Raw genomic sequence first — 20,216 nt, forward strand, 5'->3', positions numbered from 1 at the left:
CGGCCTGAGGTGCCCCTCCTGCAGGAGCCACTGCGCGCGCGCAGCGAGCACACCTGGGCGTGGCCGGAGCGGGAGGGGCGGGATCGGAGGCGGGTAGGGCGGGGCCTGTGGTTGGAGGGCGGGGCCTGGGGCAGGGACATTCTTACAAGTAACCAAAGCTTTTCCGGGCTTCTAGTTTCTGGGACAACTGCGAGGCTTTGAAAGGCAGAATCTGATTCCTGTGGTTGAAATTGGCTAGCACTGGAATTCTGAGCATCAGGTTCTAAATCAAGAAAGTCAGGACTGCTGATTGCTTCCTTCTTGATTTATAGATCTATAAGGAGGATCAAATGGAATCCTGTTTACCACAATGCTTTGAAAGCTTTGAAAAAAATGATCTATCTGTCTATCTATCTATCTATCTATCTATCTATCTATCTATCTATCTATCTATCTATCTATCTATCATCTATCTATCTATCAATACAGGGCCCCTAGCCCAGTCTGGTGGTGCACATCTTTAATCCTAGCACTGAGAAGGGGGAGGCACAAACATCTCTATGAGTTGGAGGCCAGCCTGGTCTACATAATGAGTTCCAGGCCAGCCAAAGCTACACAGTGAGACTCTGTCTCAACAAAACAGAACAAATTCAGGGCCTAGAGAATGTGCTAGGCAAAGCCTTCTATTACTGAGCTATACCCTCAGCCGGACAGAAATTGTATTAGTTAGGTTTTCCATTGCTGTGAAAAGACACCATGACCAAGGCAACTCTTATAAAGGACAACATTTAATTGGGGCTGGCTTACAGGTCCTGAGGTTCAGTCCATTATCATCATAGCAGGAAGCATGGCAGTGTGCAGGCAGACATGGTGCTGGAGGCCAGAAGAGGATATAGAATCCCCTGGAACTGATATTAAAGACAGTTGTGAGCTGCCATTTGTGGCAGTTGTGGGTGCTGGGACCAAACCCAGATCCTCTGCAAGAGCAACAAGTGCTCTTAATCATGAGCCATCTCTCTACATCTTGTTCAGAAGGCAAGCAGGAAAAGACTGTCTCCCACGTGGCTAGGAGAAGGGTCTCAAACCCCAACCCCACAGTGACACACTTCCTTCAACAAGGCCACATCTCCTAGTAGTGCCACTCCCTGAGCCAAACATGTTCAAAGCACCACAGGAATCAGAAGTATATTCAGTCAACACACACACACACACACACACACACACACACACAGTGTGAGAGGTGGGAGTAGAGGGAGAAGGAGGGAGAGAAACAGCGAAACAGCCCCACGGATAATCAAAAGGGTGTCAACTAAAATTTCTAGCTATCATTTTCATTTGTTGTTAGCAAGAAAGGTGTCAAGGAGGAGGAAGAGCCTGAGAAGTAACAATAGCTGCTTCCCCTGGGGCTTCCTCTGCTCTAGGCAATACTCTGAGACCACTGCATTGTTAACTCCCCCGTTCCTCATAAAGATATGTGTACCAATATGATTTCTAAACAGGAACAGGCATGGAAAAGTTAAGTCCAAGATGACCCAGCTAGTAAGTGCTAAACAAGCATTTTAGACAGAATTCAGAAGACACTGGCCTCTGGAGACACATTCAGACCTGCTTTTTAGTCCCTCTATCACCCTTACTCCTAGCAATCCAGAGGGAGAGGCAAATGCGTCCCGGTGTGTCCAAGACCAGCCTGGTCTACCTAGCAAATTCCAGACCTGCCAGGGCTACCTCCATTGGGAAGCCTCCATGGGCACTGAGGTGCTTTCAGTCTACGCCTGAGTTGTTACAATCTTCTCAGAGTCCAATCCCGTACTAGATCTCAAAACCTTAAAGCTGGACATAACCACACGAGTGTGCACACACACATAAACACACACATTACCACATGCTTCCATTTTTAAGAGGTATCAAAAAAGAAACATAAAGTGGAGCTTGGGGGAAGGGGGAAGGAGAGTTATTGTTCAGTGGATATAGAGTGCATTCTACAAGACAGAATTCTAGAAATCTGATGCATGGCGATGTTCATAGTTCTGTAGGTAGACTTTAAAATGACTAAAACGGGGCTGGTGAGATGGCTCAGCAGGTAAGAGCACCCGACTGCTCTTCCGAAGGTCCTGAGTTCAAATCCCAGCAACCACATGGTGGCTCTAACAAGATCTGACTTCCTCTTCTGGAGTGTCTGAAGACAGCTACAGTGTACTTACATATAATAAATAAATAAATCTTTAAAAAAATGACTAAAACGCCATGCCTATAATCCCAGGTACTAGAAAAGCTGAGGCAGGAGAATCACAAGTTGAAAATGTCAGCCTGAGCTACATATAAAATGATTCCAAGATCAGCCTAGGGCAAATTACTGTGAGCCTGTCTCAAAGAAGCAAGAGAACTGGGGATCTAGCTCAGTGGTAGAGCATGTGCCACGGTGCTCAGTGGTAGAGCATGTGCCACGGTGCTCAGTGGTAGAGCATGTGCCACGGTGCTCAGTGGTAGAGCATGTGTCACGGTGCTCAGTGGTAGAGACTGCAAGTTCAATGCCCAGTACCAGAAGAAAGCAAAACGTAAAACGGCAAAGGGTTTTTCACCCCAGTTTTAAAAAATTGACTCAAACCATTAATTTTAGCAATTTCACTCTGAAGGAGTTGTCATAAGTAAATGACCAGAAGCAGCTCTGTCTATAAAGGGGAAGCCTGCAACAACCAGCATCTTCTCATCAGAGTTAAGATGAATAAATGGGGTGCAGAGATGGCTCAGTGGTTAAGAGCACTGACTGTTCTTCAAGAGGTTCTGAGTTCAATTCCCAGCAACCACGTGGTGGCTCAAACTATCTGCAATGGGGTCTGATGCCCTCTCCTGGTGTACCTGAACAGAGCAATGGTGTAATTTTATACATAAAATAATAAATATCTAATTTTAAAAAGATGAATGAATGGGCTGTTTTTCAGCACTCAGGAGGCAGAGGAAGGTGGATCTTTGTGAGTTCAAGGGCAGCTAGGTTTACAGAGTGAGTTTCAGGACAGCTAGGGTTACATAGAGAGATCCTGTCTCCCAACAGAAGCAAGCAAACAAACAAAATGGATGGAAAAGTAGCTATAATAAAATTCAAGACAATCATTAAAATAGCACAGGAGATTTATGACATAATACAATGCTTTTCAGATAGGCAGATTCCCTAGAGCATGATAACCAGGCAACCTAACCACTTCAGAGGGCCCAGATTCAGTAAGAGACTCCGTCTCAAAATATAAGGTGGAGTTCAATTGAGGAAGACACTTGACATTGGCCTCTGGCCTCTACACATACACACACACACACACACACACACACACACAAAACCATACACATGCATGCATACACACCCACACATGTACACACCATTACTTTAGTATATTAAAACTTAAAAAGCCACAAAGAACATATATTGTCTAATCACCGTATTTTTTTTATATTGTTTTAAAACAGAAAGTGGCTGGGCAGTGGTGGCGCATGCCTTTAATCCCAGCACTTGGGAGGCAGAGGCAGGAGGGTTTCTGAGTTCGAGGCCAGCCTGGTCTACAGAGTGAGTTCCACAGAGAAACCCTGTCTCAAAAAACAAAACAAACAAACAAACAAACAAACAAAAAACAGAAAGCGGGAGAAGGCACAGCAAAATTATTAATAAATCTTGTTTTATTAGTAGGGATTACAATTGTCTTGTTTAAGCTTTCCTGTATTTTGTGAATTTTTACAGTGGATATTTATACTTCAACAACCAGGAAAAAGTACCAGAGCCAAGCGCTGGGATGAGTGTTTGTGATCATAGCACCCAGGAGAACCTCAGTGTAAGGCCAGTGTGGAGTATGCAGGCAGACTCGCCTCAAATAAAGGAGAAAAGACAATAAACGTCCTTTAATAGCGCCTTGTTCAGGAAACCACAGTTATGTAGCTGGAAGTCCAGACCTCTGTCAATAAACCCCTTAAAGCAAAGCATGGTGGGCCTGATTTTGTAAATGGCTGTACTACCACCACTCACGAGGCAGATGCAGGAAGGTTAGGAGTTTGAGGTCAACCTGGATTATGTAGTAAGATACTGTCTGAAAACAAAGCAATTAAAACTCGGGAGAAGGGACATAGACTGAGTTATGACTCAGTTATGACTGTCAGCAGTTAGATAGGAGACGTAATCTCTAGCATTCTAGGGTGAGTACATGTGTGGTTGTTATATATTCAGGTTAACTAGGAGAGAGAGCAGTTGGAGGTTTCCTAATACGAATGATGATGATGATGATGGTGATGATGATGATGATGAGAGAGAGAGAGAGAGAGAGAGAGAGAGAGAGAGAGGTGTGCTGGAGATGAAACACAGAGCCAAGTGAATGAATTAGTGCAACCCACCTCCATGCCCAAAGCAAAGTGTAAGACAAGTCCTTTAGTGCAGGATTTACAGAAGAAGATCTAGGAGAAGAAGAGGGTTTCATTCGTCCGGGGAACCAGTGGGAAATCTTGGAGGAGTTATGTAGTAAAGCTGGCTCAGGGCTCCTCCCGTGGTGCCTTACCTACAGTGAACTTTAGGGATGTCCACAGGCCACGAGCCTTTGCATAGAATCTCAGACAGTAAGCAAAAAAGTTTCTGGGGCTCTACAGCTTGCTGACAAGTCTCAGCTACACTTAAAGTGACAGCTCAGCCATCAACAAGGGACACAGTGCAGGCCACCACTGGAATCTGCTAGATTTGAAACCCAGTGATGACTGAAAACGGAAGCCCCGGGGACTTCTGAGTGACCAGTGCATCTTTATAAAAGTCCACGTGCATATTTGGTGTTGCTGTGAGTACAATCAGTATGAAGAAGGCAAGTCAGTTGGGGAGGGTGTGACGAGAGAGGAGGGGCGGGAAGCAAGTTGGCTTGTCTGGAAGCATATATCAAGGTGTAGCCGGAGATAAAAGCCGTGGCCGATTGGCGGGTATCTTGAAACCAACCTTCTAATTTTTAAGTCAAAATTTAAAAGTTAGTGCACAAAGGGATGGGTTTCTTGGTGGCAGTTGCATATGTGCACATCATTACACTTTGTTCTTATTCATTCTTCCACCCAGTGTCTTCTCACACACTCCCTAACCCCTTCTTACTGCTCTCCCTCCTCCCCAATGCTCCTCCCTGTGCTTTCAAATTGCCCATATTACTTTACTCTCCCCTGGCCTTTTATGGTTTCTTTCTCCTCTCCCATGGTCTCCTTTTGACTTTCATAACCTACACGTGCTTACACACACACACACACACACACACACACTACACACACACACACACACCACAAACCCTTAAACATAAATCCCACATATAGGAGAAAACGAGTCTTCCTGAGTCTGCCCTATTTCCCTCAACATAATGGTCTTCAGTTCCATTGATGAAGCTTCTAATTTATGCTTATTGGGAAGTACAAGAGAGCAAGCCTTTATTTTTAAAAAGGAACAATGGAATCAAAATTTAGGAGTCATGGTTGTCACCAAGCACTGGGGGAAAAGAGAGTTGGGGAAAAGGCGGCAGTAGACCGGTCCCTTGCTTTTGGGGAGCCTCCTTTCTGAACGCTCGCTTTATCAGGGATGGGCAGACAGGGCGTTGCTTGTTTGTTTATAGGGACAGTCAGAGGCCCTCTGTGGGATAGACAGAGAGAGCCCTTGGCTTTGAGACTCTGGCATCAGACTAGAATATGAACTTTTTGCAGACCCATCTCTTGAGATCTTCCTGGCACTCTTGCCCAATGTCAGACCACCCTGCCTGTGGGGAGCCCAGTGTTCCCAGGTAGGAGGCTCCAGCTCTGCCGCTAAAGGACACAATCTCCATCCCAAAGGTCAGTTCTCTCCGGTCTCTTTTCTTTCCTTAGTCTGTTTAGTTCTTTACATTTCTCAGGATCCTCAAGTTCAGTAGGGAAATAATCTTTCTTTTTACAAAGATCATCTTAAAGGACAAAATGGAACAATGGTTAGCTGTCACTTAGGAGCCTCAAATCCAAGTTACCAGGGTGCTGGGCGGGTTCTGTCTAAGACTCTACTTATTGTCACAGTAGTCATTAATAATACAGCAGATGTGCAGCTCGGCCCCACCATCTGCTGGGTCCCGGGCTGGGCCATATCAGGCTGATCATTTATACATGTGTAGGGTCTTCATAAGTTGCTCAAGATTGGCAAGAGAATGTCTGTTGGAATCTTTTTTTTTTTGATTTGTAAGCTTTAAAAATCAGACTAGTTCAAACTTAAAATGTGACTGATTCTGACTGAAGGAACATACTTTCAACTTGTGTCATGGGGAAAAATGGCTACTATATAAAGATTTATTCAAGCTATTAAGAGACAATAAGTCAAAGAAAAAGCTTAAAAATATTATTTTATTATCAAATTGATTAAAACTTTATTTAACTTGAAATATTCCACTTAAGGCAAGGCTGTGGGAAAGCAAGAACTTTTATATTGATTGATTGATTCATTCATTCATTGATTGGTTCATTGATTCATTCATTCATCCCTTAGGACAATTTGGTGGTGAAAACATTCCTATTTTAAAATTAGGAAACTCAAAGCCTAAGAGTTAAGCAGTTTGCTTTAATTTACAGTCTCATTTAGTTGGAGACTCTGCTACAACCCTTAGGACTAAGACTCCTAATTCTAGCCACCAACCACTGTCATCTGTACTGATGTTCAACCATATGGAATTATTTCTAAAAATTCTCACAGGTCTGTGTTGGAATGCTGAAGCTGCTAAAGAAACATGTGGTGGCATGGAAAATGTGTGTAATGCCACACTCACGGAAGATGTCAGGTATCAAAGCAACATGACGGGTTTATGCTTTTAAAAAAGATTTGTTTGTTTTTACTTTATGGGGACAAGTTTGTCTGCTTGTGTGAATGTGTGCTTAGTGCCTGTGAAGGTCAGAAGAGGGCATTGGATCCCCTGGAACTGGAAGCTACAGATACTGGTGAGCTGCCATGTGGGTGCTGGAACTGACCCAGGTCCTCTGCAAGAGCAGGCAGTAGTCTTACAAGCTGAGCCATCGCCCCAGCACTCCCGGGTTGTTTTCTGATAACCGAAGTGATGGGCAGGGTGGGAACGGGTGGAGAGAATTTGGAGGTGATCTCCTCCTAGACTGCTTGCATTTTCACCTTCCTCCTCAGTGTGGCAGGACAGACCACGCTTCCTGCTAACTGCCTGCAGTTCAGGCAATAGCAAGTGGGTGGGCAGAGCTTCACTAGGGAACTCTCTGGGGTCTCCCACCGCTAGAACACACCGTGCTTTGCACCTCTGAGCTATGATATCTCCGTTGAGTTTAGTACACATTTATCAAGCACATTTCTCCAGGCATCTACAGCCAGTGCTCAATGCATACTCTCTTCCCGAATCTGTCCACCTGCCTGTGAAGAAGCCCTGCCCCGACAGATTATTGCCAGAGCGGCAAAGATATTACACAACTTTGCTAGAGATGTGGGACTAGCAAATAGAAATTAGGTAAGACTTGAGTCTAGGTCTAGTCAGCGAGCCCCAGTGCCTATTTGAAGGATTGGTTTCTTCATGTTGGACCATGATGAGGACTTTGCAGCCTTGGTTGATCGTCAACTTGCAAGGCTGTCAGCGAGGCTGGAGATGCTGCTCAGCAGTTAAGAGCATTTGTTGCTCTTGCTGGGGACCATTCTCACAACCACCAGTATCTCCAGTTAACAGGGGAGCTGGCACCCTCCTCTAGCCTCTAAGGGCACCTGCACTCATGTGGTGCGCATGCCTCCCCCATATAGACATATAATTAAAAACTACTTTAAGAAGAAGAGTTTCTGAGGATTTTAGTCACATTGTCACAGGAGGAATAAGAGTGGTATCACAAGGGAGTAGGGAAGGGGAGCTGGGTTTAGAAGCACATGTCCTTGCTCCTCAGATGGGCCATGTGTCTCAGCCCCAGTTCCAGCTCGAACTCATCAGCCCTCTTTTGATGTCTGTCCTAGTTCATATGGAGAGACCAAGTCCCCGTGGTTCCTGGCTTGTCGGCTGTCTCTTCACCATAGCTGTCTTCCAGCCGCCTGTTCAGGTGTCAGGTAGGAGTTTTGGGTCTTTTTCTGCCTGGGAGGTCTGACAGGGATGAGGCATGGCTCTGGAACTTGGCTCTTCTTGGGTTCTGTTTTCCATTCTCCTTTCCAGGATTGCCCTTCCCTAAGGAAACCCCCTTTCTCACTCCTTCCCAAGCTGTCTCTAAAACGTTTTTCTCCCCCTCTTTGGTCTCCGTCACACAGGGGATGCTGGCAAGGTCTACATAGCCCCTCTTAGGGACACAGCCAACTTGTCCTGCCCTCTCTTCCTCTGGCCTAACATGGTACTCAGCGAGATGAGGTGGTATCGGCCCGGACACCTACCTCGCACCCAGGCTGTCCACGTGTTCCGGGATGGGCAGGACAGAGATGAAGACCTGATGCCAGAATATAAGGGCAGGACGGCACTGGTGAGGGATGCCCACAAGGAAAGCTACATCCTGCAAATCAGTAATGTGAGGCTCGAGGACCGAGGGCTGTACCAGTGCCAGGTCTGGGTCGGAAACTCAAGTCGAGAAGACAACGTGACCCTGCAGGTGGCAGGTTAGCACAGGTTGGAGGGGCCCGGGTCATTTGTGACAGCTGCTTTATCAGCCTGGACTTCTCCAGTCCTGTCCGTTCAACTTAGTGAAACCCTGACTGGTGTTCTGTTGGGAGGAGGGGAGGAACTTGGACTTTGGAAAACATTGTCCAATACAGGACCTGGATAAGCACAGTTGGTGACCTGTAAACTTGTTAGCTGAGACAACAAAGGAAGCTTTCTCTTCTCCGCTACCAAGAAGCTCATAATCAGGGCTGCAAGGAAAAGTCCTCCAGGCTCAGAATTCCCAGCTGTGACAAGGATTTGCTGCACAGCTCCTTTCTGAGTTCTGAGTATGGAAAGGGCCAGAAGGCAGATACTGCTTCTCAAACCATCTTCAGTGATTTTTAGAAAAACCAGTCTACCTCAAACCCGGTCCAAGTCTCTGCATTTGTTCCGTGTCAGCTCTGTGAAGTCACCCTAGATCATCCCTTTGAAGATTTATTTATTTTTATTCTATGTGTGTGGGTGTTTTGCCTGCATGTATGTCTGTACACCATATGGGTACCTGGGGACAACAGACACCAGAAGAGAGGGTCAGATCTCCTGGGACTGGAATTAAAGACAGTTGTGAGTTGCCATGTGGGTGTTGGGAACCAAACCTGGGTTCTCTGGAAGAGCAAGCAGTACTCTTAACCCCTGAGCCATCGCTCCAGCCCCTGATCACCTTTTGATTGCCATTTGGTTACATGCCCCAGAGGGATGAATTCCTGTAAAACACACACAGTAGTTGGTAGACTCTTTCAAATCGTGGAGTCCTTTAGAGGTAAGTCATTTTCAATTGGAGACTGGAGTCCCCGGACTGGTAGTATGATGCTGGTATTGTCCTGAGTGAATCTTGAACTTTATATGGCTGAACTGTTTTATCCCACAGTGGTGAACCGAGCAGCTGTGGGCAAGGGTAAGAAGGCAGAGGCAGATGCTCTAGGTCTGTTACCAGCTGTGGCTGTCCATCAGAGAAGGCTGGAGGAGGGCAAGAAATTGGCTAGGACCGTGCCCTTGCCAGGGCCCTGCCAGTCAGCTGGATTGCCTCAGTCAGGCAATCTGTCTTCTTCAGTTTTAGGTTCTGATCCCTACATCCACGTGAAGGGCTATGATGCTGGGTGGATCGAGCTGCTGTGTCAATCAGTGGGATGGTTCCCAAAGCCGTGGACTGAGTGGAGAGACACGACGGGTAGAGCGCTACTCTCCCTTTCAGAGGTTCACTCCCTGGATGAAAATGGGCTGTTCCGAACAGCAGTGTCCAGCAGAATCAGGGACAATGCCCTGGGAAATGTGTCCTGCACTATCCATAATGAGGCCCTTGGCCAAGAGAAGACGACGGCCATGATTATTGGAGGTAATGCTAGGATGCATATAAGCTTGAGGCTCCTAAGAGGCCTGGAGGAAACCCCTACCTCAGTGGAAACTTTATAAGGAATTTTCAGGGGTGAGAGAGATGGCTCAGCCGTTGGGGCACCAGGCACATGCATGGTACATAGACATTCAGGCAAATTAAACACCCATACACATAAAATTTAAACATTTATTCAAAATTTCCAAGAATTATATCATATTATAGCTCTGAGAATGTATATTGTAAAAAAAGAAAAACTTGAAAAAAGGGAACATTTTAGAGAGATCAAAACAATGGTATAGAATCTCATAAATTATAGAGAACTACTGCTAATATTTTTGGGGTATGGCTCTCAAGACTTACACGTATGTACCTCTGAGGAGTGTGTGTAACAGCCCTGGATAACCTGAAAGTTTCTTTGTAGACCAGGCTGGTCTTGAACTCATAGAGATCTGCCCGCCTTTGCGTCCCGAGTGCTGGTATTAAAGGCATGTGCCACCACTGCCTAGCCATAAGCCATTTTTCTTCTATATCCTTAAATATTTTTTCATAACTTGATTTTTGTGTGTGTCTATAGATTAAAACAAATTAAACAAAGGCTGTGTCTGGAAATCCAGATGCCTTGCCATCCCCGCCCCCCCCCCCCCATGTTATAACTAGTGACATAGTGGACATCTTCATACCTCTTTGGGAGCCGATTCACAATCCCATCCTAAGGAAATGGAACCACTGGGTTAAAAAGTGTGACACTTTGAAATACCCTCTAACTATGGAGTCATGTAATAAAATGAGTTGGTAGAGCAGCCTCCTGGACATCTGCCGGTCCCTTTCGTTGTTCTTCCCTCTATGCCCTTCTCCTCTTCTGACATTGCCTCTCCCTAGCATAAGAATTTAAGGTAACAAATTTAAGTCCTTCCCCTCCCCCCAAGTCCCAGGGAATTAGGACTCTTACCATCTCCATTTTATAGATGAGTTAAACCAAGTTGGGAGAGGCTAGGTCTCTTGCCTAGAGCCACCCAAAGGCTGAACAAGAACATCCAGCCAGCTGGGACTCTCCACCACTTGTCACAGCTCCACCCCTTTCCTGCTCTACTTGCGGGGACACAGACCTCAGTCCCACACCAGTGGCCTGAAGCACACTGTTGCAGCTGAGCCTGTGGTTGCGTACCAGAAGAAGGCAGACAGGACTCATGAGAGACTGTTGATGATTATTAAGGAGCATGCACTTAGGACTGTGAGGTCCCTGGGAGTCCTTGCCAGTGGAGTTAGAGGACAGGGTCAGCTTGTGGTTGAGAAGCCTTTGTAAAATATGAGCACCCCATTTCACTTTGCCACCTGGAGTTTGAATTCCCAAGAGAAGCAAAGAGCTTCATCAGTCTTGGCAGGCAGTCTTCCCAGAGGCAATGGGACAGCAGGATGTACCTGGGCCATCTGTCCTTCGAGGCAGGGAGCTATTCTCAGATGTCTCCCTGAGGGTGGTCATTGGTGATCTTTGTTTCAGCCCCAGAACGAGGAAGTCTGTCCTCTCCAGCAGTGGCTCTCTCTGTGGTCTTGCCCATCTTGGGGCTCCTCATCCTCCTTGGCATCTGGCTCATTTGTAAACAAAAAAAATCAAAAGGTAACGTGGTAGTAAGGGAGCTGTGGGCACTGGTGGGGAGGGCTGGGGGGGTATGGGAGACTGTGACTGCTCTGGGGAAAGACCCACAGGAGCAGATGTGGACACAATATTTGCTGCAGGTGGGAGACCCTGCCAGTTGAAAACTGGGACAGCCACGTGCCAGGGACTCACATGGCAGAGGGAGGGGAGTAAGCTGTGGAGAGGCTCTGAGTAGAGCTGTGAATTCTCAGCCTTTGAGAAATTAGATCCGAATCAACCCTGGCAGCTTTCTAATTAACTAAGAAATTAGAGCCTTCTAATCAGGAAATCCAATTATATTCATTTGGATAAAACCCTCATTTAAAATGGTTGCGTTTCTCAGGATCTTAATTGCAAAGGATTTGGAAAGTTACATAACCCAACACTTCCTCCTCTATCCGAGGGTGTGAGGACTGTGACCTTTTCTAATGGCCATACACCTATATTGGCGGAGGGGTCAGTCCTATTCGGACAGCTCAGACCATGTTTGGGCAGCAGCATGGCGGAAAAGGCGCTTCCTCAGCTGAGCTCACTCTCTCCTCTCTCCCCTTCCAGAGAAGCTGCTGTATGAGCAAGTGATGGAGGTAGGTAAGTGTCCTGGGCAGGGGTCAGGGCCGTGCTTTGGTTTTGTTGATTTCTGTATCACCAGTGCCCACAGAACTAAACTTTGTCCCTGAAAGTTTCATCAACCTCTGTTTGTGTTGATGGAAGAGCCCAGGCTTTTCTCCTAAAAGAGATGGTAAAGCAGTCCATGGGGACATCCTGCTCAGAATCATGCTTTGACGTGTGCTCGTCAGCTTCTGTGTTGTGAAGAGATCAGAGGAGTAAGACAAGACATGGGAGACAAGTTGGGTTTCCATTTTTGTTGTTCCGAAGAAAAATGATAGACCAGATCAGGTGGGGTGGAGCTGAAGGTGGCAGAGTTGGGCAGTTCAAGGGCTGATAAAACCAACAGGGACTAGGGACTCTCCACAGAAATGGCCACAAATCTTATTTGCTTTCTCTTTTCTTTCTCTAGAAAATCTTCTGGAAGACCATGCCAAAGAAAAAGGTATGAACAGAGTGCAAGACAGGGAACAAACGCAGCATTCTTTCTACTGATAATAAATACTAGCAGCCCCTCCACAGTGCAGAATGTAGTTTCCAGTGTCAAGAGGCAATGGAGTTGGTGGCAGTGGTTAGGGAGATGCCAATACCCCAAAATGCATGGGTCTGGACCATCAAACTCCCTTCACCAGTCCTTCTGCCAGTCATTGTAAAAGGAAGTTTGCATATGACTGGAGCATATATGAACAAAGTTACATGGGATGCATAAGAATCTTGGGAATCTACATGACCTTGATATGGAGAGAGGTGATGTGGTGCCATGGAAGGACCTCAGGCTCTGGGGTCAGCAGTACTTGGCTCAGCTTACTGGTCTACCACATCTTGGCCTTGAGTACGTTGGTCTTGTCCAGAGCTCTGGACTCCTCATCTGTTCTCAGTGTTAAAAGAGAAACCTTTACAAAGATCTGTCACAGGACCTGGGGCACCTTTTCCTCAATGCCATGCCATTACCATTAGTTGAATGAACGTGTGCTGAGGACCACCCAGGGCGAATGTCAACAGACACGATTGTGAAGTCTTGCTGAGAAGGTACATCACTGACTTGACAGCTCATAGTTGAGTGGTGTTAGGCTCTGTGCCGCACTCTGTACCTCTCCATCCTGGAGTTGGAGTGTACACTGCACACTGTAGACACACCGATTGCTCTGCCCAAGGGGACTAGAGGACAGTATGATGGCAGGGGACACTGTCTTAGAAACCAGACAGGCTTGAATTGGAATCTTGCCTCCATGGCCAATTACTAGCTAGATGACATTGAGAAAATTCCATGTCCTTCTGAGCCTCAGCCCACTCTCTGCAAAACAGGAATAGTAATTCCATGCATGTTACTGTTAAGAGGTTCCACATCATACTCTGTAAGGGCAGGATATGGTGAATGGAAGCACTTAGTCGTGGAAGTAACAGCCATCAACCCTAAGCTCCTGAGAAGCTGTGACATGTTCAGCTTCACTGTTCCAAGCCCAAGAACCTACCTTGAGTCTAGCCCTTAGCTTTTTTGGAGCCTCTCAGATGCATAGTTTCAATTCTTTGGCTCGAGCTCACACACTCAAACACAAACTCACACACACACACACATACACGCACGTGTATGCGTGTATGCACATGTGCTTGCACGCGCACATGCAAATATGGAAACAGACAGAGGAAGTGAGACCAGACAGATACGATTGGAAAGAGGAACGAAAGTCTGGGGCAGCTGGCCATCAGGGAAGTTGTAAAAGCTCCCTTGGACTCCCAAGTCTGACCTTGGGAACCAGGGGTTGGATCTGGCTGGAAGCAGCCTCGTCCTGTAACTTGTGGGGTGGTGGAGTGGTAGGCCTTCCATGGCCGCAGAGATGAAGGGACAGGCTCTGGTTGCTCACTCCTCTCTCCGTCTCTCTCTGGTTTTTAGGAAGACTCCACAAAGCCCTCAGTAAGTTTTGCTGAGTTCTATTGCACCTCCTGCTTTCTGCAGCCATCTCTGCTGTGCGCTGAGTGACTCAACTTTCATTATTTGGGTAGGGGGAATAGAGTAATTGAACTACAGGCGGTTTCCTGGGTCTTCACAGCCCCTTTGTGAATGCTCTCTGTATCTGTGTCCTGCATAACATTTACATAGCCTCTAAGTGGGAACTGTTTTACCAAGGTGTGTGTCTCTCGAAGCTGAAGCCATCTGGGAGTCCTTTGTATCCAGGCCTAGTATTACCTTAGGCAGCATCTAGAACAGTTGAGTCTCTACTTGAATCTGACACAGTCCTCTGGATTTTCAGTCACTTCGTCTTTAGGAACCAATTTTTGACATTTAATAACAATAATAATAATAACAACAACAATCCTGCCAGATATAATAGTGCACAACTTTAATCCCATCACGCTGGAGGCAGAGGCAGGCAAGTAAATCTCTGTGAGTTCAAGACCAGCCTGGTCTGTCTATCAAGTTCCAGGCCAACCAGAGTTACATAGTGAGACCCTACTAAAAAATAAAACAAACAAAACAAAACAAAAAACAAGAAAACAAACAAATCTGAAGATATGTAGCGTATCTATATATTTTTACACAGAGAAAATATACATGCTAACAAGAGAATGGGTGATAGTTTTAAATAAACTTATATTTTATTCTATAACATCTTCACACCCTTATTTTGTCACCTACAGGTGAGACATGCAATATTTATTGGGTCTGTAGATAAGATTTACCTCAGAGGTTAAGAGCACTGTCTGTTCTTCCAGAGGTCCTGAGTTCAATTCCCAGCAACCATATGGTGGCTCACAACCATCAATAATGAGATCTGGTGCCCTCTTCTGGCATGCAGGCATACATACAAGCAGAACACTATATACATACATAATACATACATACATCTTTTTTTTTTTTTAAAAGGTTTGGCTCACATAGAAATTTGGGGACCATCTGTCATATCTCTGGGGACCCCCAGGCCACAGCTGGGAGCTATCACCAGTGCAGACAACATTATGGGGAAGTCCTAGGACGTAGCTGCTTCTTATCTGCTCTAGGAATGTGGGTGTGAGGGACAAAGCCTTGCGAATGGGTAATTGACCTTGTTCTGATGTCCAACTGTTTTTGTTCTTCAGAGAAACTCCGGAGTGAACTGAGTAAGTGACCCATGTTTTTATCATGTCCATACTGTTATATCTCCTGCCCAGTAAGTGCAGAGGCAGACAGCTCACCCTTACCCCTGTTTCTTCTTCCCCAGAGTTGAAAAGAGCGGCGGCCAATGCAGGTGAGATGCTCTCTCCCGGGTTTTGGCTCTGGTCTCTGGGTGGCCTCCATTTCTCCTCAGCTTTAACACCTCCCTTCTTTGCCTTTCAGGCTGGAGAAGAGCCCGGCTACATTTTGGTAAGTTAATAACCGGGTCTCATTTCAGAGTCCATCCTTCACAAACTCTGCCACTTAGGCTTCATCCTGTTCCATCTGGATGCAGACTGTACATTTGTTGTTGTTGTTGTTGTTGTTGTTGTTGTTACTACTGTCACTATGTAGCATAGTTGGATCAAATCTGAGATTTTCCTTGGCTTCCCTTAAAGGACTGTGACCCAGGAGATACACACACACACACACACACACACACACACACACACACACATATATATATATATATATATATATATATATATATATATATATATGCCAAATAAACCCTTTCCTCCCAAGTTGCTTTGGTCATGGAGTTTTGTTACAGCAATAGTAACGCTAACTAACATAGGAGGAAAGGGTATATTCGGCTTACAGCTTACAGTTAATCATCAGGCAAAGCCAGGGCAGGAATATGGAGGCAGGAACTGCAACAGAGACCATGGAGGAGTGAATTCTGCTCACCGGCTTGCTCCCTATGGCTTCTTTAGCCTGCTTTCTTATACAGTCAGGACCATCTGCCTAGGGATGACACCACCCACAATGGGCTGAGTACCATTACACCAACCGTTAATCAAGAAAATGAACCCAATAGCAAGCTAAGCGGATACAGGCATTTTCTTAATTGAATTTCCCTCTTTCCAGGTTATACAAGCTTAGTGGTTTTCAGCCCTCCTCATGCTGCAACCCTTTAAATACAGTTCCTCATGTTGTGGTGACCCCAACCATAAAATTATCTTCATTGCTACTTCATAACTGTAATTTTGCTATTGTTACTAATTGTACTGTAAATATATGCTATGCAGGATATCTGACATGTGACTCCTCAAGTAGTTGTGACCTACAAGTTGTTATATGCTCTAGCTTGTCATCAGGTTGACAAAAAAAACCCTGACCAATGCAGGATCTAACATCCAAGTCTAGACTTTTTTGTGTTTTGGCCTTTTGAGACAGAGTCTAATGTAGTGCTGCTGGCTCGTTTCGAACGCTCTATGTAGCCAAGGGTGATCTTTGCTACTACTGATGCTCCGGTCTCTACTCCCAAGCACTGAAGTGAGTTGCTCTGCCTGTTTTATTAGTGCTGAAAGTGGAGCCTAGGACTTCATGCACACCTTTCTACCTACAAGCTAGAAGTCCAGTACACACATGGAGGAGGTCGGGAGAAAGCCATAAATTAATACAGATTAATGGTAGTTTGCAGATATCCAGGCTATTTCCCCCTCCAAATCTACTGGGAGATTCCTTAAAACATAAATCTCTCTTCTCTCCTCTCTCTAACTCTCTGCAGTGGCAGTGACCCTGGACCCCGACACGGCACATCCCAAACTCATCCTGTCTGAGGATCGGAGATGTGTGAGGCTCGGCGACAGGAAGCGGCCTGTTCCTGACAACCCAGAGAGGTTTGATTTTGTTGTCAGCGTCCTGGGCTCCGAGTATTTCACAACCGGCTGTCACTACTGGGAAGTGTACGTGGGCGAGAAGACCAAATGGATTCTTGGAGTGTGTAGTGAGTCTGTGAGCAGGAAAGGGAAGGTCACGGCCTCGCCTGCCAATGGCCACTGGCTTGTGCGACAGAGCCGTGGGAATGAGTATGAAGCTCTCACGTCCCCGCAGACCTCCTTCCGCCTCAAAGAGTCTCCAAAGTGTGTGGGGATTTTCCTGGACTATGAAGCCGGCATCATCTCCTTCTACAACGTGACTGATAAGTCCCACATCTTCACTTTCACCCACAGTTTCTCGAGCCCACTTCGCCCTTTCTTTGAACCTTGTCTTCACGATGAGGGGAAAAACACGGCACCTCTGATCATTTGTACTGAGCTTCAGAAATCAGAGGAGTCGATTGTCCCCAAACAAGAAGGAAAAGACCGTGCTAATGGAGACGTGTCCCTGAAGATGAACCCATCCTTACTGTCCCCTCAGGGTTCTGAGCTATTTCTGCTTAATGATACCTGGCCCTCTAACCTTGGCCCTGCCCTTAAGGGCCTCAAAGTTCCTTCTTTGTAGGGCTGTGCCCTGTGCTCCACTCTCGTGAGCATCCGGCCTGGCACCCTGGACCCAGGCTCCTGGCCCAGCATCTGTTTCTCCAGTACCTCATCTCCTTGACCCCAGTCCAGAGCCTTCTGTGGTTTCTCTTCTGCTTTTCTCCCAGGGCTCGGTTCTGAACTCTGCCTTGTTCTTGAGACATTCCCATTGCCCTGGCAGATGGCTTTTTGAAATCAACAAAATGCACTCAGGCAAGGTTCAGGAGGAGACCTTGGATGTAATGCAGGGGGACTCCGTTCAGGCCAGGGGAAAGGGCTCTCTCCCTGAGGGAACCTTGGCAGCAGCTTCTCTTTGTCAGCCTGCTCAGGGGTTATCAGGTGTGAACTTACAGCCCCCAGACCCAAATGTCTTCCACCAGAGACTGTTCTCTTTTCCCCCAGTCAGGCCTCTAACTCGCCACGCCAGCTTTTTACAAGTATGTATCTTGAGACTCACACATCCTTTCTTCTCTGTTCAGGGTTAGAGACAGAGGGGTAAATACTCCATGGGTTTCTGTTTTCTTCAGGCTGTTTACAGCAGAGTTTCGAGACACCCAGAGCTGTTTTCGACAGCTAATTTGAGATGGAGACATCCAGAATGCACATGGTTTCAAAAATTAAGCTACCTACATCATGACAGGAACCAGAATCCCAAGAAACCTGAACACAGGCTGGTAGGTACAGCTGTAACCAAAGCAATCCAGCTGTGCAGCCCTGAGCAGATGAGTTACTCTGCAGTCTGTGGCCATGGCCCTTCTGAACACTTCCTGACATTCAGAGAGGCCCAGTGAGAAAAGGTGGCAGTTTGAACTACTCATGTATACCCACAAGACTATTAGACTCGACAACAGCCTCCAGGTCAGAGACTATTGAAAACAAGAAAGTTGGTCTTGTTTGAAATAAGACACCTTACTGCAAGGTATGGTGGTACACATCTGTGATTCCAGGTGGATTACTGGAAGATATATCTGTGTAAATTATAGACCAGACTGGTTTCTGTAGTAAGTTCTAGGACAGCGAGGGCTTTGTGGAGAAACCTTGTCTCAATGCCATGTCCTCAAAATGAGATAAGATATCATATTTGGAAGATTATAAGGTGAGACAACAAAATAATGAATTCAGGGCTGAAAAGATGGTTCAGTGATTACGAGCTCATTCTGATCTTGCAGAGGGCCTGGGTTTGCTTTTCTAGCACCCATAGCGGGCAGCACCCATAGCGGGCGGTTCACAACCACCTGTAACTCCGTATCTAGAGGATGAGACTTCTAGCCTTCAAAGGCACCTGCAACTCGCTGCACATACTACACATCAACACACACACACACACACACACACACACACACACACACACACAGACTTTTTTTATTAGATATTTTCTTTATTTACATTTCAAATGCTATCCCCTTTCCTAGTTTCCCTTCTGAAAATCCCTTATCCTCTCCCCCCTCCCCCTGCTCCCCAACCCACCCACTCCCACTTCCCGGCCCAGGCATTCCCCTATACTGGGGCATAGAACCTTCACAGGACCAAAAACCTCTCCTCCCATTGATGACCAACTAGGCCATCCTCTGCTACATAGGCAGCTAGAGACACGAGTCCCTCCTTGTGTTTTCTTTGATTGGTGATTTGGAGCTCTGTGGGTACTGGCTAGTTCATATTGATGCTCCTCCTATGGGGCTGCAAACCCCTTCAGCTCCTTGGGTACTTTCTCTGGCTCCTTCATTGGGGACTCTGACACACAGACTTTTTAAATTAAATACTTAAATAATGAATCCAAGTTTTGGATGTGGATTGGGGAAAGAAGGCAAGGCACTTTCAAGTCATACCCACATATGTGTTTTGGCCTGTTTGTGGAGTTAATAATTACAGATTTGCAGATGGGAAGGCAGCTGGACTCTACAGGAACTAGATCTGCTACAGGCTCTTTCTAATAGAGCCTATATTAGTGTTCCCTAGAGAAAGAGAACCAACTCTGTGTGTGTGTGTGTGCGTGTGTGCACACAAACATGCAGACACAGTAAGAGATAGAGACAGAAAGTAAATATGAGACTGAAGTTGGCAGGTCAGAGTCCTAGAAAGAGACAAGTGTTAGTTGCAGTGTAAGGCAGGGAAAGAGTTGATATTCGTCTAATGCCCGACAGGCAGCGAGACTCTTCTGAGGTCTTCCCCTGGTCAGATGACTCCCACTGGACTTAAGGAGGGTGACTGCTTTACTCAGGCTACTGATTAAATGCTAATCTCGTCCAAGCTCCTCTCACAGAGACACCAAATGTGAGGTCTGACCAAGTGTCTGGGACCTTTGTGACGGGTCAAAGTGATATGTAAAATTTGCCATTACAGTACCCAAAAGGAATATTTTGTTTGTCTTTGTACAGTTATTAAATATACCCTTTAATACTTATTGCTTGATATGTTGTCTTCATTATGAAAGAGGTTGTGGAGAAAACACATTACGGGGTTGGTTTCTGAATAGCTCAGCCACCATTCAAGCAAACTTTAGACATCATTCATAATAAACCCAGTTTTACTCCTGAGTCTGCCTTTTGATGTTTTATTTTTATCAATTTATAAACTAATAGTGTGTAATGGATACTTACACGTCACACACATCCTCAGCTCCAAACATAATTGCTTGAGTAGCCAATCCTATTGGCTAACTAACTCACGC

General features: G+C 46.0%; 1 protein-coding gene across 2 annotated transcripts; it reads left to right on the plus strand.

The window, feature by feature from the left end:
* Positions 1 to 7,466: 7,466 nt before the first annotated feature.
* Positions 7,467 to 19,949, plus strand: Ermap (erythroblast membrane associated protein (Scianna blood group)). Of its 2 annotated transcripts, XM_021161494.3 has the most exons (12): positions 7,467 to 7,706; positions 7,934 to 8,023; positions 8,219 to 8,557; positions 9,652 to 9,933; positions 11,432 to 11,548; positions 12,122 to 12,154; positions 12,585 to 12,617; positions 14,064 to 14,084; positions 15,248 to 15,268; positions 15,370 to 15,396; positions 15,486 to 15,512; positions 16,816 to 19,949. In XM_021161494.3, the coding sequence occupies exons 2-12, from the start codon at positions 7,939 to 7,941 to the stop codon at positions 17,529 to 17,531; spliced, it is 1,701 nt and encodes a 566-aa protein (XP_021017153.1). In that variant the 5' UTR covers positions 7,467 to 7,706; positions 7,934 to 7,938; the 3' UTR covers positions 17,532 to 19,949. The 2 variants fall into 2 exon arrangements, with proteins under 2 accessions (XP_021017153.1, XP_021017152.1); XM_021161493.3 differs by having other exon boundaries at positions 7,467 to 8,023.
* The last annotated feature ends 267 nt before the right edge of the window (positions 19,950 to 20,216 follow it).

Source organism: Mus caroli, unplaced genomic scaffold (genome assembly GCF_978045245.1).
Source record: "Mus caroli unplaced genomic scaffold, Mus_caroli_1 scaffold_6, whole genome shotgun sequence".
Taxonomy (NCBI): domain Eukaryota; kingdom Metazoa; phylum Chordata; class Mammalia; order Rodentia; family Muridae; genus Mus; species Mus caroli.

Bases quoted from the DNA above. Each gene is read 5' to 3' on its own strand.
- Ermap (XM_021161493.3), top strand. From the start codon at position 7,867: ATGGGCCATGTGTCTCAGCCCCAGTTCCAGCTCGAACTCATCAGCCCT. The intron at 8,558-9,651 runs GTTAGCACAGGT...TGTCTTCTTCAG, and splicing joins CGTGACCCTGCAGGTGGCAG to TTTTAGGTTCTGATCCCTAC. The intron at 15,269-15,369 runs GTAAGTGACCCA...CTTCTTCCCCAG, and splicing joins GAAACTCCGGAGTGAACTGA to AGTTGAAAAGAGCGGCGGCC.